The sequence below is a fragment of the Columba livia genome, chromosome 20 (assembly GCF_036013475.1).
Source record: "Columba livia isolate bColLiv1 breed racing homer chromosome 20, bColLiv1.pat.W.v2, whole genome shotgun sequence".
NCBI lineage: Eukaryota > Metazoa > Chordata > Aves > Columbiformes > Columbidae > Columba > Columba livia.
The window spans coordinates 10,034,046-10,051,596 of NC_088621.1; the positions used below are offsets into that span (position 1 = coordinate 10,034,046).

At 54.0% G+C, this 17,551-nt stretch overlaps 2 protein-coding genes across 2 annotated transcripts; both read right to left on the reverse strand.

Moving 5' to 3' along the window:
• Positions 1–4,512: 4,512 nt before the first annotated feature.
• LOC135575927 (uncharacterized) lies at positions 4,513–10,745 on the reverse strand. Its single transcript, XM_065037352.1, has 9 exons — positions 10,620–10,745; positions 10,189–10,424; positions 9,279–9,399; positions 8,602–8,823; positions 8,182–8,345; positions 7,763–7,885; positions 7,437–7,557; positions 7,024–7,156; positions 4,513–6,723 (listed from the first exon to the last, which is right to left on the reverse strand). The coding sequence occupies exons 1-9, from the start codon at positions 10,743–10,745 to the stop codon at positions 6,563–6,565; spliced, it is 1,407 nt and encodes a 468-aa protein (XP_064893424.1). The 3' UTR covers positions 4,513–6,562.
• Positions 10,746–10,914: 169 nt separating this feature from the next.
• Positions 10,915–16,312, reverse strand: LOC135575915 (coiled-coil domain-containing protein 81-like). Its single transcript, XM_065037214.1, has 4 exons — positions 13,558–16,312; positions 12,901–13,057; positions 11,771–12,027; positions 10,915–11,366 (listed from the first exon to the last, which is right to left on the reverse strand). The coding sequence occupies exons 1-4, from the start codon at positions 13,672–13,674 to the stop codon at positions 11,271–11,273; spliced, it is 627 nt and encodes a 208-aa protein (XP_064893286.1). The 5' UTR covers positions 13,675–16,312; the 3' UTR covers positions 10,915–11,270.
• Positions 16,313–17,551: the final 1,239 nt, after the last annotated feature.

The following is a 17,551-nucleotide window of genomic DNA, read 5'->3' on the forward strand; positions in this document are numbered from 1 at the left end:
TTAGATCAGCTAACAGCAAGTGAATCTGACAGTCGGCAATGTGGTCATGATAATCGTGACGGGAAAGGGGGTGCTTCTGGGGACTCAGGGTATAAAACTTAGAAGTTAAGGAAGCACTGGTTTTGGAATTGGCAGTAGAGAATGCTAATGTTTGCTATCAACATGTTATTTGCGAGTTTTACAGTGCATATTATGTGCTGCTGTTTATTGCCTCTCTGAAAGTCAAGCAGCTTGTCAGGAATGTGAGTTAATTGTTTTACTGGTTGTTGTTAGAATTGTTTCTTTGTGGTATAAGTGCACCGTAAAACTTTCTCTCCACTTTTCCCACTCACGCTGCAAGCAGCCCTGTGCTTTTCCGTGGGGTCAGAAATTACTGTTTTCAGTCGTGTTCATAAAAAATCGGTATTGGGAGGTGTTTCAAAACATAGGGAAGCGCTTGGAAATATGAGGAAAGAAGATCTTGTAAAATATTGTAATTAATGGTGGCTGCTGTATAAGTTAAATGATTGGGAAAAGTGTCCGGGGAATAGAATCTTGAAGTATAACACCTTGTTGCAATTAATGTTGTTTTTAGGGCGAGAAGAGTAAGACAAAATAAATCCCTACAAGAGATCATTAAATCATTTCAGACAGCTGAGAGAGAGTTAACTGATAACACACAGGTCACAGTAAACTTGCCGAAGCAGTATTTTAGTTTGTATATTCATATTCGGTACCAAAAGAATCTTGTTTGGGGAGATAATTACAAAATGGGAACCGGTTCCACTGCTAAAATTCCACCTTGCTCCCCCTTAGGATGCATCCTTACACATTAAAGTAATCGCTTATATTGTTAGAAAAGCATTTAAATTGTTAAAATACTATGATAGATGTGAACTTGGGGTATTGTATGAAGTTATAAAGTTGTATTTAAAGGTTGCTGGAATGTGAACTGATTTGGATCTAGGACAATAGAATAATGGATTTATGTTTATTATACTGGTTTATACTGTTTTTTTTTGACATCTCTAAATTGTAAAAGGTAAATGGAGCTAAGGAATGGGACTATTGCTGAGCTGCTTGAAATTGCATATAAAGTGTATTGTGGCTGAAATGAAATGGGAAAACAAAAGAGCAAAATATCCCAGGCCTGTGTGCAGCTCATTGTAACTGAGAAGTTTCCCAGAGCCTCCCACTTCGTACCAGCCCGTGTGCCAGCTGCGTGACCTCGGTTATATCTGCACTGCACAGAAAGAAAAAACAACTGGAAAAACCTGGCTGCCCGCTTTTAAAGCAGAGAAAGGGGGGTTCTCTCTCCCCCCACTGCAGCGATGTAACACTGAATGGAGCAGTCCGAGGGTGAAGTTTAAAGGCATCCTTAGCAGACCCATAGTTCTAATGAAACTGGAAAATTAAACCAAAAATTTGCTAATAGACTTATTCTGTGGTAATTAGTTGTAAGTGACTTCTTAGTAAATTCACCATGCTAGTTTTTGAGGTCATGAGAGAGAATGAAAGAAAGGCCATTTTTTGAGACCAATAGAATGTCAAATTTGGAACAAAGTTTTAATACATGAATTCTTATAGTTGTTAGAAACTCCTATACCTCTCTTAGGTTAAGATTTGTTAAGTAAATTGTAAGCTCAAATAACGTTTTCTGAGAATTCTGTTTAGTTGCATAGCCTACAAGAAGCTGCTTGGATGGTGCAGATCTGCTTGTGCAAGTGAGAAATCTTCAAGGAACTTAGCAGCCAATGTTTTTGATAAAGCAAATACTACACTGAGAAATCTGAAACAGGACTTCAATCCGGTAAGGGAAAACAATATCCAATAAATATGACAGCCAAAATGGAGTTGGAAACCTTGAGGGATGAATTTATGACAACTTTACAGGCTGACTGCATTTGATTGGACTTACAGATTTGTCTATGAAACAACCTGTGGCTATTGTGGGACAGTATGATGAGAATGCTAACAGACTAATATACCAATTGTCACTCTGATCAAGAAAATGCAGGGAATGAATTTAAGGCCATGATCCTTTTGTCATATATGTACCATTTGCGAAATTTAAGGAACCTCTGAATTTGATTTGCGATTTTGAGTACGTAGTCAAGATCCAACACACGTATCTGATTCTGAACTGTGTTTTTGTTTTGTTTTGTTTGTTTTGTTTTGTTTTGTTTTTTAAACAAAAAGGGGAATTGTCAAAAGGATTGTATGTGATGAATCACTTGTATCTAAGTGGTACAGCCTAAATTTGCCCTGTGATGAAACACTTTGTAACTATGACCCAAAACCATGCTAAATCAGAAAGAACCTGCATTAGTTATGGTCAAATCACTAGTTAACGTTCAATGGAAAAGGCCACACCAATTGATAACCTGGGGGAGAGGTTATGCTTGTGTTTTTGCAGATCGGGAGCTGCAATGGTTGCCAGCACGAGGCGTGAAACCTGTGTTGTCTTCCTGACAATGATTGTTGCAGCTGCTGTGTTTTGGATGCCTGCACAGACAAAGACTAACATGTGGATTACTTTAGCCAACATGACTGACCATCTATATGCCTAACTACGATGTCTCTGGAAAAAACGTTCCACACATGCTTGGTTGGTGTCTTCCTTGATGACTACAGCAGCATCACACGACTGTTTCAAATGGTGGTTGATGCAGAGGCATTGCAACGAACTGTAATAATGCTAACACGGCACTTTGGATTAATTGCCACCTGGAGGCAGACGTCGAACCACAGGAACTGGAATTGATGGCATCTGTGCCCATGGACACTTGTATCCAGCCGGTTTGTGAAAAGTGTCAGAACAGTATACAAGAACATGAATGGACAAAACTACAAAATGTTAATGCTACTCTTGGTGACTACAGAAATGAAACTCGACGGTGTAATGCTTCACAGAAGAATGCAAGGGATATCATTGACAGCGACCCTAAAACCTCCTGTATGGTGTATTCTTGATCTGTGAAGATAGAGCCTGACCAGGAATTCCTTCTAACGCTGTTGGAGGACTGTGTATTTTGGGACTATTAACTCTCTTAACGTCCAATGTATCTATGATAATAGATCACAAAAGAGCAAGACGAGAAAAACACTTTTATGGATTTACAGAATAAGTCGAGATCCATCCACGAGGAGATTAAACAACTTACGGACCATTCACAGAAGATCAGAAAGGATGTGGGCCTCTTTGGCTTAGAGGGCCTCATGAACTGGTTTGGACTAGGAGGATGGGTAAAAGGGCTTTTGCAGAGTGCTCTGGCTCTCTTAATCATAGTAGTAGTTGCATTAATATGCTTGAGTTGTGCTATATCATGTATTAAGAAGATTTTAGAGCAGACACTTGGGCAGGCTCTGCTCATTAATAAAAGAAAAGGGGGGAGATGTCGGGGATTGGCTCAAGGAGCACAGACATGAGTCCACCAAGCAACTGTACGAGCAGAGCCCATTTTAGTTGACATAAGTAGGCCTTAGTTAGCTTGTCTATTAGGCCGTGGGAAAGGGGGGAACGGAAAAGTACTGACTAAAGCAGGGTCAGGATATTTTTGAAGAGATAAGAGTCAGAAGAATGTGGGATGCGCATAGCTAGCTAAACCCAAGTAGGTGGAGTAAGTAAATGTGCTTAGCCTATTAGATAGAGACAAGTATGCATAATTATGGTATTTGGTATAAATGCACGCTATCTCGGGCAATAAAGTTGAAGTATGCTTTATCACTCATATTGGGTCGGCCGCATTTCTTCCTCCGTCCGCTCGGGTCTAGAACTCTGATGGGATTTTTCTCTGCAGGAGGGTCTTCCCCAAAGCTTCCCAGTGTCCTTTCTGTCTCCTACGGTCATCACTGCTGTCTCTGTCCTCAAAGGAAACCATCACATTCCGAGGATCGCTTGACATTTTTCTCTCCAGAAAATCCCTGGCCTTCACGAAAGTCTGTGAAAGACACCCTGGGTTAATTGCTGAAGGGGAGGTGGGTGTTGCAACCCATGGGATGCCCTTGATGTCTCCCTGGGGGACACTTGGGATGGGCCATCAGGAGGAGCCTGGTGCGGGTCCCCGAAGACCCCAGCAGGGATGGAGACCCCATGTACCCCGTTGCTCTCATCAAGGATCCTGCATTCAGGGGGCAGGTGGGCCGCCCGCTGTGCCAGGTACTGCAGCTTCTGGCCCAGGTACTGGAGCTTCTCCTCCATCCCCCAGGACAGGAGAGAATCATCCTGGAGACGGAGAGAGCCACCTTGGTGGGCAAAATGAGCCACTTGGGGTGACGATGGCTGCCCCAAGTGTCACCGCGCTGTGTCACTGCACCACCCAGCGCTGGGTGGCTACCTGGCCGGGCACGGTGATGCCGCGCAGATGGAAGAGGAGGTGGTCGGTTTTGCTTTCAGATTCGAAGAGGAGCTCCTCGTTCCTCAGCATCTGGGCTCGCAACTGGTTCCGCCGGGCCTGTTGTGCCTGCATTTTCGCTCTCAGCTCCTCCTCCAGCACCCTGCAGCCAACCACAGCCACATCCATACAACTGCACAGCGGTGCAGAGACACCACTCCTGTGCATCTCCCCCACTGACTGCCACCCTCTGGGCAGGCACAGTAGTGCTGGGCTGTACTGGGACCTTGGGTCTTGGATTCGGTGATGTCACTGCTGGGAGGTGGTTTTCTCGGTTACCTGAGGCTTTGGCAGATGTTTGTGGACACACACGGGCCCATTGGTGCACCCAGAGCCGCCTGGGGGACAGAGGTCCCAGGAAGTTGCTGGCTCCACAGGATCAAGGAGGCAAAGCCAGCCTGCCCCCAGCTTTCCTCTGGCCAGGAACGCCGTCCCCACCCCAGCCCATCCCCATCTCTGCGGGGAGAACAGCTGGGTGAGGGCCAGGGCAATGGGGCTGCCTCCAAACCCACGTGAGTGCTCCTCAGGGTTTGACCCCCATGCGTCCCGGGTGGCAGAAGTGACCTAGGACCCCCCATTGCAGCTTGACCACAGGTTTGGGAGGAACGAAAAAGATCTGCTTTATTAAACCCGCTGGAGAAAGGGTACAAGGGGTGGCAGGGGAATGCAAAGTCAAATGGATGGTCTGGGCCATGCAAAACACAAGGGGTAGTGGGGGCATCCGCAGCACCAGGGGTGGTCTGGGGCATCCAAAGGTCTCCTGGAGCGACTGCTACTTCTTGATGGCTTCCTTCCTGCCTTGGATCAGCAGCTGCCCCTCCCTGTGCTTGGATTCTGTTCAGCCCAAGCTGAGGGAGAGTTCACTCATTTGAGTCCACCAGCATTGCTTTGCTGGGATTCCTCCCAGTAACAGTACTAGACTGACTACTCCCGTTTCTCCTCTGGATTTTCTGTATCAAATTGGACTGTGATGTGAAACTGCACACTAACCAAGACGGTAAAACCTCAGAAAAAACGAGCTACAGGAACAACGAGAACCTTTCCTCATTGAATGTATACTGTAAAAAAAAAAAATCTTCAAAATACAGAGGAAAAGATTACTAGGGAAAATTATTTTAAACCCCTGCTCTCACTACATAATGAATCAAAACCCGTCCACTGAGTAGACAGTATAAAACATTTTGGGGAGATTTTAGTTCACGAAGGGTCAGCCTTTGATATATTCCTTAGGAGCTTAGATTCACTTTAGAAGAGGCAAGCCATTCTTGTTGACCGTTGGCCAACCTCACGTGCGGTGCCATGAGAAAGGCACAGCTGTTTAGGGTGCAAATGGAAGCAGGAATCACTTCTACGTAGGCAAAGTCAGGATCCCAAAAAATCAGGGCTTTTCAGGAAAAAATATCCCACAGAGGTTTGACAAATGGGCCCGATCTCTCGTGGCGCGGTTAAGCCTGCCTGGGCTCTGCCAGCATCGCTGCCACCCCTGCCTGGAGTCCCCGCAGAGGGCGGGCAGGGTGAGGGTGCCCAACAGCCAGCAGTTTCGGGCTTCCTTCCCTCCTGCCGCACAGCCGCTCTCAGGCCCCTGTGACACGCTTTATGCCAACCCAGGGGTCCGCAGAGGAGTTTTCGGGGGTATCCGCATCCCACCTCAGCTCCAGCCTGCCTTTCCTACCAGGGGCTGTCGAACAAAAGGCTCGGGAGCCCCGGCAGAGCTTTGGCGGAGTCCGGCTACCCAGCTGCCCGCCATGGCTTTCCTCTCCCCAGGCACGGCTCCTGCGTGGGCTGTCACTGTCCCCGTGGCACACGGTGGTTCCTGCACAGCTCTGGGCGCCCCGCAGTGCCCTGGCTTGGAGAGCTCCCAGATGCTTTCCCCTGCAGCTCAGCTTCCCAGGGTGCCCAGCCTCCTCCTCCTCCTCCTCCTCCTCCTCCCCGCTCCTGTCAGGGATGTGCAGCTGCGGCAGGCTCAGTGCCAGGGACACGGGGTGCAGGGGCACCAAGAGCGGGGCCGCAGCCGAGCCGGTCCAGCAGAGCCTTGGGGAGGGCTGCCCTTGGAGCAGGGCTGAAGCTCCAGCCCTCTTCCCTGCAGGCCTTTCCCTGCCCCACCAGCGCTCACCCACTGCCCAGCGCAGCTTCCACAGCCACCAAGGAAACACCCACAGTGTCAGACCCAGCGGTTTGCAGGTGGGGCTTTACTGAACTGAAGGGAGAGCTGGTGTTAGCAGCCTGGCTGGCCGGCACTGGCGCTCGTCACGCTGGAGGAGGCTCTTGCTCGATGTCTCTCTCGGGAGCCTCAGCGCCTGAGATGGTCTCCTGACACTGGCCGATGTGGAATAGATCTGTTCTCCAGAAACTGAGGAGTAGAATACAAAGCTCTGTAGTCTTGTATGCACAGAGAGGTGCAGAGCAACAAGTCTAGTCAGGACACATGTGGTGGGATCTGCTTCTGTCTGGAGAGAGCAGGCCCAGGTCCCTGGGATGCAGTCCCACCCTGCTGCTCTCCGTGCCACCAGGGCTGTCAGGAAAACACCTTCTTTGCCCAGCTCTGGCCTGAAGCTGGCCCACACCCACTATTTCAGAGGCGAGCACTCCAAAAGGCAAACACTCAACTGGGAATGCTCTTTTACCAGTTGCTTTTCACTGCCTGCAGTACCTGGGCCTCCCATCGCTCTCGCTCTTTTCTCCAGGCCTTTGGCGGTGCCGCTGCTGCGCTTCTGCTCTATCTTGCTGCGCACGGAGTCCCAGAGCTTGCGTCTTCCCTCCTCCGTGCACTCGTGGGACTGCACCTGCGGGGCCACGGCAATGCAGCAGCAGGCAGTCTTAGTGTCCCTGGCAGGGGCTGGGGGGATTTTAGCGCTCCCCCTCCCTCCTGCCCCTTCTTTTCAGCCTCTCCATCAACCCTGCTTTGCTCACGGTCCTGACTGCAGAGCCTTTCTGCAATGGCCCCTGAGCCAAGGGAGTGCGGGGCTGAAAGCAACCCGGCTGCTTGCTATCCCAGACCGGCCTGGCAGCTCCGTTGCACCGTTGCCATTACCAACACCACCACATCAAGCCTTTGGGACGTACCGGTCCTGCCCTCCTCTCCCCTGCCTTGGCAGGGGGTGCAGCCTGGGGTGCAGCTTCCCGCAGGTGTTGGCTGCTGCCTGCCTCTTTCCCCGACCGTTCCCACCGCAGCACTGCCAGCTCGCTGCAGACACACAGCGGGAGGAGGAGGTGTGAGCACAGGAGAGCGCGCTCCAGCCGGGCTCCCAGCTGGGCGCCAGCCGCGGCCGCAGAAGCGGCTCTGCCGAGAGGCCGGTGCCAGGAGAAGCGGCTCTCTCCCGTGGGGCTGCGGGCAGCAGCAGGAAGGGACTGCGGGAGAGGAAGCACTGCCCGTGTCCGGAGAGATTTACCACTGGAGCTTGTCCTGCAGATCCAGCTGCTCATCCCTCTCCCCTCTTCTCTTGCGGGCCACCTGCCCCAGGATGCAGGTCACCACCTCCCGCAGGGCCCGGTCTGTCCGTGGGGAAAGGCTCCTGCAACAGCAAGGACAAAGTCTCCCTGACCCTGCAGCTGGGACCGTCCTGCCTCTTCCCGCACCCACCCCACACCTACGTGGCCCCGTTCTGCCCCGCAGCCCCTTGGAGGCAGGAGGGGTTTCAAGCCCCTGCTCTGGCCCCCGCCGTGGGGTCTCACCCAGCCCGTTCCCGTGGCTGCAGAAATCCCCGGGCGCCCTGTGCGGCCCCGTGGCTCAGGGGTTGGCTCCCTGTACCACCACCTCTGGCTCACTCCCCACTGCCCCAAGGCTCGGCTGGAGCGGGCTCACTCGTACCGCTTCGGGGGGACAGTGTTGTCCTCAGGGACTGTGGGTGGCTCTTCTTCGGCCTCTTCCCAGTTCTCCATAATTGTCCTGATCTCCAGCAGGTCACAGCTGGACGCGTCTGACTCCACGCTGCTCGTGGAGCTGTCTGAGGAGCACTCAGAGGAGCTGGATTCCTGCACAGGAAGAGACTCTCATACGACAGCCCTAGGCGCAGAACCGAGAGAAGGAGCTCAGCAGGCCCTTGGGGTGACCTCTGGGTGTCACCAGCGTTTCACTGCAACTCCCTATCGTCTTGCTCAGGAAAGGCAGCATCACCCGCCCGGCTCTGCCGCAGCAAGGCTGCTATGACAGCTTGGGTGCTAGAGGTACTTTGCAATCTCAGTGCCCCCAGAGCAGAAAGTGCTCTTTTCTTGCAGGACTGCAAAGTACCTGGCTCCTTTGCATCTCCTTTTGACTTTCTTCTTTTCCTCTCCCATTGGGTGCCTCCTTTTCTGCCTTGGCCTTTGCTTCGATCACTCCAGTGGATTGCTCTTTACTTTTTTCCTCTACCGCCAGCTCTGTTTTCTTCTTTTTCTCTTCATTCAAGTATTTCTGGATGTATTGTGGAAGCTTCTCCTTCTTCTTCTTCTTCTTCTTCTTCTCCCGTTTATTCTGGAGGCCAAACAAAATACAAGCGCTGAGCTGTTTTCCTTCCTTCCTTCCTTCCTCCCTCCCTTCTGCCCCTTCTCTTCTGCCTTGCTGTCCACGCTGGTTTGCTCCCAGGTTCCTGCAGGCTCCACCGAAGAGCCCGTCTGGAATGACCAGGGAGATCAGCCACCACCGGGCTACAAACCAGCCGGCAGCTGGCGAGCCCAGACAAGCCTTGCAGTGACCTGGCCGACAGAAACAGCCCCAAGTGAGGGCTCTGGGTGTGTTTCCAGGCTACTGGAAGTGACAGGTATATTCTCAAATGACAGTGACCCGCCTCTCTTCAAGTAAACACCAAAGCAACTGGTCAGTGGTCCCATGAACACCCAGTGAAGAATCTTGTGAGCACTGGCATGTGTGGAGCAACGCTGCTCTACAGTCCGGTAGGACGTGCTCCTGCAGCGTCCAGTGTCGGGTACCTTTTCTCTCGTCTCGATGGCTCTGGCGATGAAGTCCACTTCTCTGGGTGCAACCAAAGGCGGTAGCTTTCCTTTCTCCTCCTTTTCCTTCAAGCAGCTCCTCTGGATGACCGGTAGCTGCCTGCAAAGACACAACAGGGTGTGTTGGCAGGAGTGCAGGAGCTGGTTCTGCATCCTGTGCTTCCAAGTGGCACAGCTGCTTCTGCAGCAGAACATGCTCTACTCGCCTGCTTGTGATCAAGTGCCCAGAAACAGAGAAGACCCCAAGCTGTCAGCCTCGGATGTGCCCAACGGCCCCCCTACAACTCAGGATGCCCAGGTCTCAGCCCTCTCTTGCTGGAGCAACCAGAGGAACGGGGTCCTGTGCCCGGAGATAGCGCTACGCCCTCCGGGTCAGTGCAATGAAGTCTGCTCCTTGGTCCGAAACACAGAGCGCTCATGGGCTGTACGGGCAGGTTGGGCGCCAGGGACACAGCGTCAAAAGGAGGAGGACACAATCGCACGAGAGAAGCCGTCCTGCCACCCAGCTCTCCTTAAGACAGGCGTCAGCGTAGAGGAGGCTCCCGGTTACTCAGGGCAATCCTCTGCAGTAACCAACCGGAGAACACCGTTCTCAGCAAACAGAAAGGTCAGGCTCGTTTCAATCTGAAGGGAAAGCCAAAATGACCTTCTGCTCCTGGAATGAGCATTTGCACTTGGCTACTCAACAGATCTGCACATCGGAAGTGAAGTAAGAAATAGTGCTGCCAGCAGAGTCTGCCAAGAAGCTACAAGACGCTTCCATGACCAAGAAACCATTACTTAGTGGGACACGGGAAAAGCGCACTTGGGGTGTTTCCAGGAGAAACATCTCGCTCCCACAGAGACCAGAGCACGGGGTCACCCTCACCTATTTACGCAAGTGTCTCACCTGGCGCGAGGCTCACTCCCCTCAGCTCTCTGACCCTGCTGCGGCTTCACAGGCAGTGCAGGTAACCGATTTGGAGAAAGCCTTGCTCGACAAAGGAGGCGCTTCTCAGCAACATCCTCTAGAAACGGGAAATGAGACGATTCTTCAGAACAGCATCTCGGTGTTGTTCTGGGAACCGGGTGCCAGTTGTGTGCCAGTTCCAAGGAGAGTGACGTGCGGGTCTGCTCAGGGCTGTGCTAACACTGGTGATGGTGGTCCTTCTCATCCCTTTGGAGGAAAGCCATGTTTCCTGGGAGGCCTTAGGCCTTTTCTGACACTTTTTTCACCCAACACCCTGTGCCTACAGTGCGCCCTTATTCCCCGGGGAAAACTGTTTGCATGGCTTTCTCTCATCCATGTGCTGAACCTCCCGGGGGTTCCACGGGAGATACTGGTGGTGTCCAGGAGTCATTCTGGGGAGGGGAATCATCTTGCTCGAGGGGACTTGGCTCTGGGGTTTCTGCATTGGTCCTGTGCACACAGATTTGCTGCTGGGGCAGGTTCACACCACAGGCCATCACCTTTTCCCTTCACACGTCCTTTCAGGTCTATCAGCGTTGGCATTTCAGGCACAGTCTCAAGTTTGTACCTGGAAGAGCAAGAAGGCACCAGGCTGAAGAAAGGACACCGCATTGTTTCCCAAGGCAGCCCAACCCGGAGAGACGCAGCAGAAGCTCCAGTGCCGGGAGAGGCCCCGTCAGCCTGTGCCCATGTTTTTCTGTCCTGCCCATGAGAATGCTCGTCCTCCCACAAAACCCCCTAACAGCTTCTGGGGAAATGATTCTGCTCACAGTGCACAGGGAGAGCAGAATATTATCTAGTGCTCTGATTTTCCAACGCCCTTTTGAATTCTGATCTTGCCCTCCAAGTTCCTTGTAGAGCCTCGCAGATTAATGCCTCCACAGCTAAGAGCAGTCTCTCACACAGAGGAAAGAAAAGGACTAGGAGAAACCTAGTGGGAAATGTTGCCTAAATGCGTCTCTAGGTCCACAGTAGGACACATGCATAAGCTGTGCCACTGTCCCACGTTCCTCCAAGTGAAGTCAAACATACCATGGTAGGACGAAAACACGTCCAGAAGAGGTCTGGGAAGCAGCGGTGTCATGGCGTGAGATGACCGAGTCCCTCATCTCCGGCATCTGCAACGAGGACAGAGACACAGGACGGGAGGAGCGGACACTGGGGAGGGCCGGCTGCTCGCTCCGCCTCAGCCCAACGGCAGCAAAGAGCCAGAGCCGCCCAAGGGCTCTGGGCTCAGCCAGCCTTGCTCTGCCTGTGCCTCTGCTCCCGGCCCCCAGAGTGGGGCACGCAGCGCTCCCCACCCTCAACGCCGGCCTTTTGTCACAAAGGGCAGCTCCTCTGGGGGTGGCTCTTGCAAAGCCAGGCCATTGCACGCCAGGGAGGTGCTCTGCAGGGAGCCTGCTGTGCTCTAGAGCTGGAGGAGCCCAGGGGGCTGACCAAGGCACGGCCGGCCAGGAGAAAGCAGCCCCCAGAAAGCATTTCAGAAGCAGCAGCAGTGGCGCTGGGAAAGTGAAAATCCTACCTCAAGAAGAGCTTGCAGCATCTTGCCAGTGCCATTCAGCCTTTCCAAAAAGTGTAAGTAAAATCTCATTTTTATCTCTTTTCCCTGGACAATCAGCATGCCCACGTCCCTCCAGATGATGGCAACGTTCTGCCTGTTCTCTAGGCAGGCATGGAAAAGGTGCGTGGTCCTTTTCATGCAAAGCTGCACGGTGCCCTCAGAGACAGCGTTCTCTGAGGCTATCTCAGCATATGGCAGTTGCTCAGAATCTTGATGGCCTGAAAAAAAGAGAAAAGGAACACATGAACTTGCAGACCTGCTGGGCAGGCTACAATCCAAGGTCTGCAGCCTCCAGGCCCTCAGGCAATACTTTGGTACTGGGCTGTCTGGCTGGGCCAGCGCCTCTGAGGAGACGCTCGGCTTGTCCCTTCCTCTTAAAGTGGACAGTGAGGTGCGGAGCAGACCGCTGTGGCTTCTCTGATACAGAAAGGGAAACAAAGAGTCTTAGGCACTTGGTGGGAAGAAGAGGGACTGCGGGACAAGCCGTGGGGAGATAGGCGCCAGGTCCCAGGGCAAGCTGGAGGGTGCCAGCCCGTTGGAGCCCACACTCGGTGCCGTCTTTGTCTTTAGAGAGAAACGCACCCCAAACACAGCCCCAAGCTCTTGGTGCTCCCCGGGGTCCCACAACAGCTGCCCCAAAGGCAGCAGTGACTAGAAAGCGCAGGCGTTGCAGTCAGTGGCTTTTGGAAGGAACCGTCTCTCCCCCCTGGGTTTCCCCTGCTTTTCCTCCTTGCAAGGAGGCTGAGGGAGCTGGGAAGAGCCCTGGCATTTGCCTGGGTGAGGTCTAGTGCAGCAGAAAGGGGGAGCAAGAGTTGAAGCGTCATGGAACCAGAAGACACCACACCAAGGAAGCTGTGAGTGAACCTGTCGTTGAAGCAGGACAAAGAGAGTGCGCTCTTAGCTGTATTGTCCTCTGGTGATTCTTTGAAACAACCAGCTCGGCAGGGTCCTTTCGCAGCAGGCTGGTTTTGTCGAGGGAAGCTCTTGGCAGGACCGCGGTGGGTGGTTGGTACTCCCCTCAGTCACCTCTGGACAGCAGAGCACCCCTCTCCTCCCCGCTCAAGGGCCAGCGCCGCTTTCACGCTGCTTACCAGGAAAGTCTATGCAACCACAGCGGAGCTCATGGTCCTGCGCAACAGCCTGTTCAAGTTGAAACACGGGCCGCTCCACAATCACCAGATCCTGCTCACCGAGGGCTACTCGCTTTCTGACAACCGCAAAAGTCCCGATTCCGGGAATGCGGACAGCCTGAAACAGAGGAGATGGGGGATCAGAAGAAGTCTTGGAGGGACAGACGGGTGACTTGTCAGAGGCGGCTGATGGTGTTTAGTGCCCTGCCCTGGCCTGACATACAAAAGGGGCTCTTTGGAAACCTTGAGAGAAGACAAACAGGGGCTGCGCTTTTCCCTCTCACCGTCTTTAGCTACCAAGAACCAAATAGGTGAGGGAAAGCTGACAAACATCCTCTGGCTCAATCGCATAGAAGGCAGGGGGTTCCCACACTTGGAATAAGTCCAGATGTGTCCCAGGCTTCCAGGCTTTCACATGCAACTCTGACGGGGGGACCTTCTTGTACATCTGAATTCACAGAGGAGGTGTCCATCGCACTGTGTGCATTGCAGTGTCGTGCTGGGGCGTTGCTGCTGCTTTCAACGGAGGGGAAGAGCAGCTGCACCGGGCGGCAAAGGGCTGTCAGGATTCGATCAGCGTTCATCAGGATGTGAGGGAGAGGAGGAGGTGAGGCCCACCTGGTGAAGAGCCAGCTGCAGGCTGAGGTGATACGATGTGCTGGCCCAAATCTTAGTGAGCTCTGGAAAAACAAGGGAAAGACCTGTCATGCTCTGAGGCAGCAACCTCAAGACCATTCAGCCCACTCCTGTCCAAGGAGCGATGCATCTTTCACTCAGGCATTTCAGGTGGTCTCTCTCCAGCCCGGCAAGAACCAAAGGACACCTCAGCCTGCCTCCAAGGGGCTCCTTTCCTTGCAGGCGCAGCTCTCCAGGGTGTGACCCACTCCCGCGGGAGGCCGGCAGTGCTTTGCCATGCCCGCGGGGGCACGGGCTGTGCTCCACGCGGCTCTCGGAGGCTCAGGGCAGGCCCTGGTGTCTCCCCAGCAGGGGCCAGTTTTGCCGGGTCACAGCTCTGAACACACAGAGCCCACGTGGCCCACGAGCACCTTCAGCTCTTCCATCCAGACATGAGCTCAGCGTGGGCAATGCCCAGCGCCAGGCAAGGGCAGCCCTTTGGGGTCAGGGGCTTCTGCCTGGGCTGCCCCAGGAAGGCAGGGGCCACGTCAGGAAGGGAACCAGGAGCCCTGGCTGCCACATCAACCCCTCAGCCCTTCGGGATGGTCAAGCAGGTCCCTCCTTGCAGTCACCACTCCTGAGCAGCCACCCCCACAGTCCTCGGGGTTTCCATGCCTGATTTCAGAGATGTCCTTGACCCAGGCACACATATGAAATTGGGCCTGAAGGCCTTACCATAACGCTCAAGCTTCTCCATGGTCGGGCTCAGATGAGGCTGCAAGAAGAGCTGTCTTGCCATCTTAATTCCCCTCTTGCTTCCAGTCAACAACTGCAGCAAGTGGCTGGACGATGGCTTTCCTGCTTCCTGCAAAAAGCCTCCTCTTCCTCCTTCTCCTTCTCCACCTTCACCCTCCTTGGTGCTGTCGTGCTCCCTCTCTCCGCCTTCTCCTCCTCACTGCAGAGCAGCTACTCCAGAGCAGAGCGGTGGCGAGAGCAGCTCCCAGCGCCTGGAGTCAACTCGGCCTCACCGGGGTGAGTGGGGCAGATGCTGGTCACGACAGGGAAAGGGGGGCTGTCACCACTGTGACGTGTGGCTGTCCCACTGTGACCCCGGACCGTGTCACACAGGGGCTGCACACAGCCATCCCCCCACCCCCCTCCAGGCCCTGCCAGGGGCTCTGCAGTGGGCAGGGGCTTCAGGGAGCTGCCCCCACCCCACTGTCTCCTGAGCGGGAGGGGTTTCCCCAGGCTGGGGCTCACCCCTGCCATGTCCCCACATGGGGACACCGGGCTGCACGCGCCGATGCGCTTCCTTCTAGCCTTCCCTGCTTCTTCCTGCCTCTCTCACCCAACGGGTCTGCAGCGGGGAGCGCGGCTGCCCTGACTGGCGCAGCTTTGGCAGGCGCTGGCTGCTCACACCGGCTTTGGAGCCGGCTGCAACCATCTCCCACTGGCCCCGGCAGCACCGGACCTGCTCCCACACGGGTCCCGCTGCAGCTCCCGCTGCTCACGGTTCCCAGGTGCGATGGAGAGAACTGCTCTGATTTGCTGAAGGTGCTGAGGGGGGTGCAGTTGCCAAACTGCTTTTCCCCTCCAGCAAATCATTCCCTCCTGGGCGGGAAATTCCACCCGCTCTCCCTTCAGGAGGGGGTTCAGGCTGCCGAACCAAACAGGGTGGTGATTTGTCGGGGATTGGCTCAAGGAGCACGGACATGAGTCCACCAAGCAACTGTACGAGCAGAGCCCATTTTAGTTGACATAAGTAGGCCTTAGTTAGCTTGTCTATTAGGCCGTGGGAAAGGGGGGAACGGAAAAGTACTAACTAAGGCAGGGTCAGGATATCCTTGAAGAGATAAGAGTCAGAAGAAGGGGGGATGCGCATAGCTAGCTAAACCCAAGTAGGTGGAGTAAGTAAATGTAACCTTTTAGTGCTTAGCCTATTAGATAGAGACAAGTATGCATAATTATGGTATTTGGTATAAATGCACGCTATCTCGGGCAATAAAGTTGAAGTATGCTTTATCACTCATATTGAGTCGGCTGCATTTCTTCCTCCGTCCGCTCGGGTCTGGAACTCTGATGGGATTTTTCTCTGCAGGTTTGTTTTGTTTTCCAGGATGTGATCAAAATCACATGAAATGACACACAACAAAGGGTAGGCCCAGGCCAGGCCTGACACTGGAGCCTCAGCACCGGGTTTTATCCTTCATGGACAAAGGGAACCAGGCTACATCAGCCAGTTGGAGGCCAAAACAAGCAGCTCCTTTGGCTGTTCTGGGATGGGAGATGCAGGCAGGGCCACCAGTGTGGGCTCTGTCCTGGAGCTGCAAGGGTGGGATGCGGGACGAGGCAGCCAGAGCTGCTTCCACACAAGGAGGCACAAACATGTGCCGTTTCTGTGTTGGTTTTAGGAGGGTTCATATATGTGATGGTCATTTTTGACCCACACATCGCCTGGGTTGGCATCACCAGCCACAGGTTGGGTTGTAGCATCGTTCTAAAATGCTGGAGGGAGCAGGGTGGGACTGAGGCAGCACTGGTGACAGAGGGACAGAGCCCTGGGGTCCATGTCTGTCTTGTGCCGGACAACCCAGAGCTGGACTCGGTGCTCTGGGGGGCCCCAGGAGAGCAGAGCAGAGGGGCAGCATCCCCTCCCTCAACCTGCTGGTGATGTGGCCCAGGAGACACTTGGCTCTCTGGGCTGCAAGTGCACATTGCCAGCTTATGTCCCTTTTGTCCCCACCAGCCCTTCTCCACAGGGTTGCTACACATCCATTCATCCTTCCATCCATCCATCCATTCCATCCACCCATCCCTCCCTCCCTCCCACCCCCAGTCTCTGCTGGCGCTGGGGTTGTCCTGACCCAGGTGCAGGACCTTGCACTTGGCCTGGTTGAATTTCATGAGGTTCACATGGACCCCCCAGCCTGTCCAGGTCCCTCTGGATGACACCCCTTCCCTCCAGCGCATCGACCGCACCTCTTGGCTTGGTGGAAAAGCAAAACTGAAGTGTCTTGCGTGATACAGGGACAAGGGAAAGGCGCCTGGCTTTAGCTCTCTGCCAAGCACACCTGGGGAAACCCTTTGAAATGCTTCAGCCACTTTAGCAGAGAAAAATAACACCCCCACACAGTTGCCAGGCTTCCACTGCTCACGCAGGGACAAAGGACAGCGCGGGGACAGCACAGCTCTCTCTGCGGGGCTCGCTGGCTCTGACACCGGTGCCTGTTTGGGAGAAATATCAATGGGAAAGATGTTGTGCCCTGGGATTCAGGTCAACTGAAGAACACCAGCAAGGAGAACGACTGCCAAAACCTGCACAACGATGGGACCAGCTCCAGCTTCCCTGGGGAAGGAGGCGGCTGGAGCTTGTCCCAGCCCAGCCATGCCACGGGCGACCCAGAGCGCATGAAAGCAAAGCCTCTTTCCAGGCTCTCTTCGCTGTGAGACCGTGGGGCAGGGTCCCATCCATGGAGGACATGGGGAGCACATGCTGCCCGAGCTCTCGCAGGCCGCTCTGCTGCACGGGGAGCAGAGGAAGGGACAGAGAGGTCTGGGTGGCCAGGTAGCCACCCAGCGCTGGGTGGTGCAGTGACACAGCATGGTGACAAGAGCCCCTCTTGTGTGGGCTGGGATGGAGCTGTGTTTCTCCATGCCTTGAGCCTGCAGTGGTCCCTGGTGCAGAAAGCCCTCTGAGGCCACGGGCCAGGTCCTGCACCCTGCGTGAGCACTGTGGGCTGAGTTCTCGTGCTGTCTCTGGCTTAGAACATCCCCAGCAAGCTCCTGGCACAGGACTCATCCTTGGAGGACCTGGAGAACGACATCAAGGAGAGGGAAGAAGTGAAGGAGGAGCTGGAGAAAAAAAGTGAGGGATGTGGAGCTGCAGAAGGCTTTGCTCATGTTTCACCAGCCCCGCAACAAAACCAGGTGCTCCTGTCCTCGGGACAGCCGTGTCATAGAATCACAGACTCATTTTGCTTGGGAAAGACCCTCAAGA

Coding starts and splice junctions, on each gene's coding strand:
- LOC135575915 (XM_065037214.1), bottom strand. CDS start 13,674: ATGGTCTTGAGGTTGCTGCCTCAGAGCATGACAGGTCTTTCCCTTGTT. Junction 13,058..13,557: donor TGCAGCTGGCTCTTCACCAG/GTGGGCCTCACC, acceptor CCTCTGTTTCAG/GCTGTCCGCATTCCCGGAAT. Junction 11,367..11,770: donor TGCTGCAAGCTCTTCTTGAG/GTAGGATTTTCA, acceptor TCCTCGTTGCAG/ATGCCGGAGATGAGGGACTC.
- LOC135575927 (XM_065037352.1), bottom strand. CDS start 10,745: ATGGCCTGTGGTGTGAACCTGCCCCAGCAGCAAATCTGTGTGCACAGG. Junction 7,558..7,762: donor CTGCAGGACAAGCTCCAGTG/GTAAATCTCTCC, acceptor GTGTGTCTGCAG/CGAGCTGGCAGTGCTGCGGT. Junction 6,724..7,023: donor GAGAGCGATGGGAGGCCCAG/GTACTGCAGGCA, acceptor TCTACTCCTCAG/TTTCTGGAGAACAGATCTAT.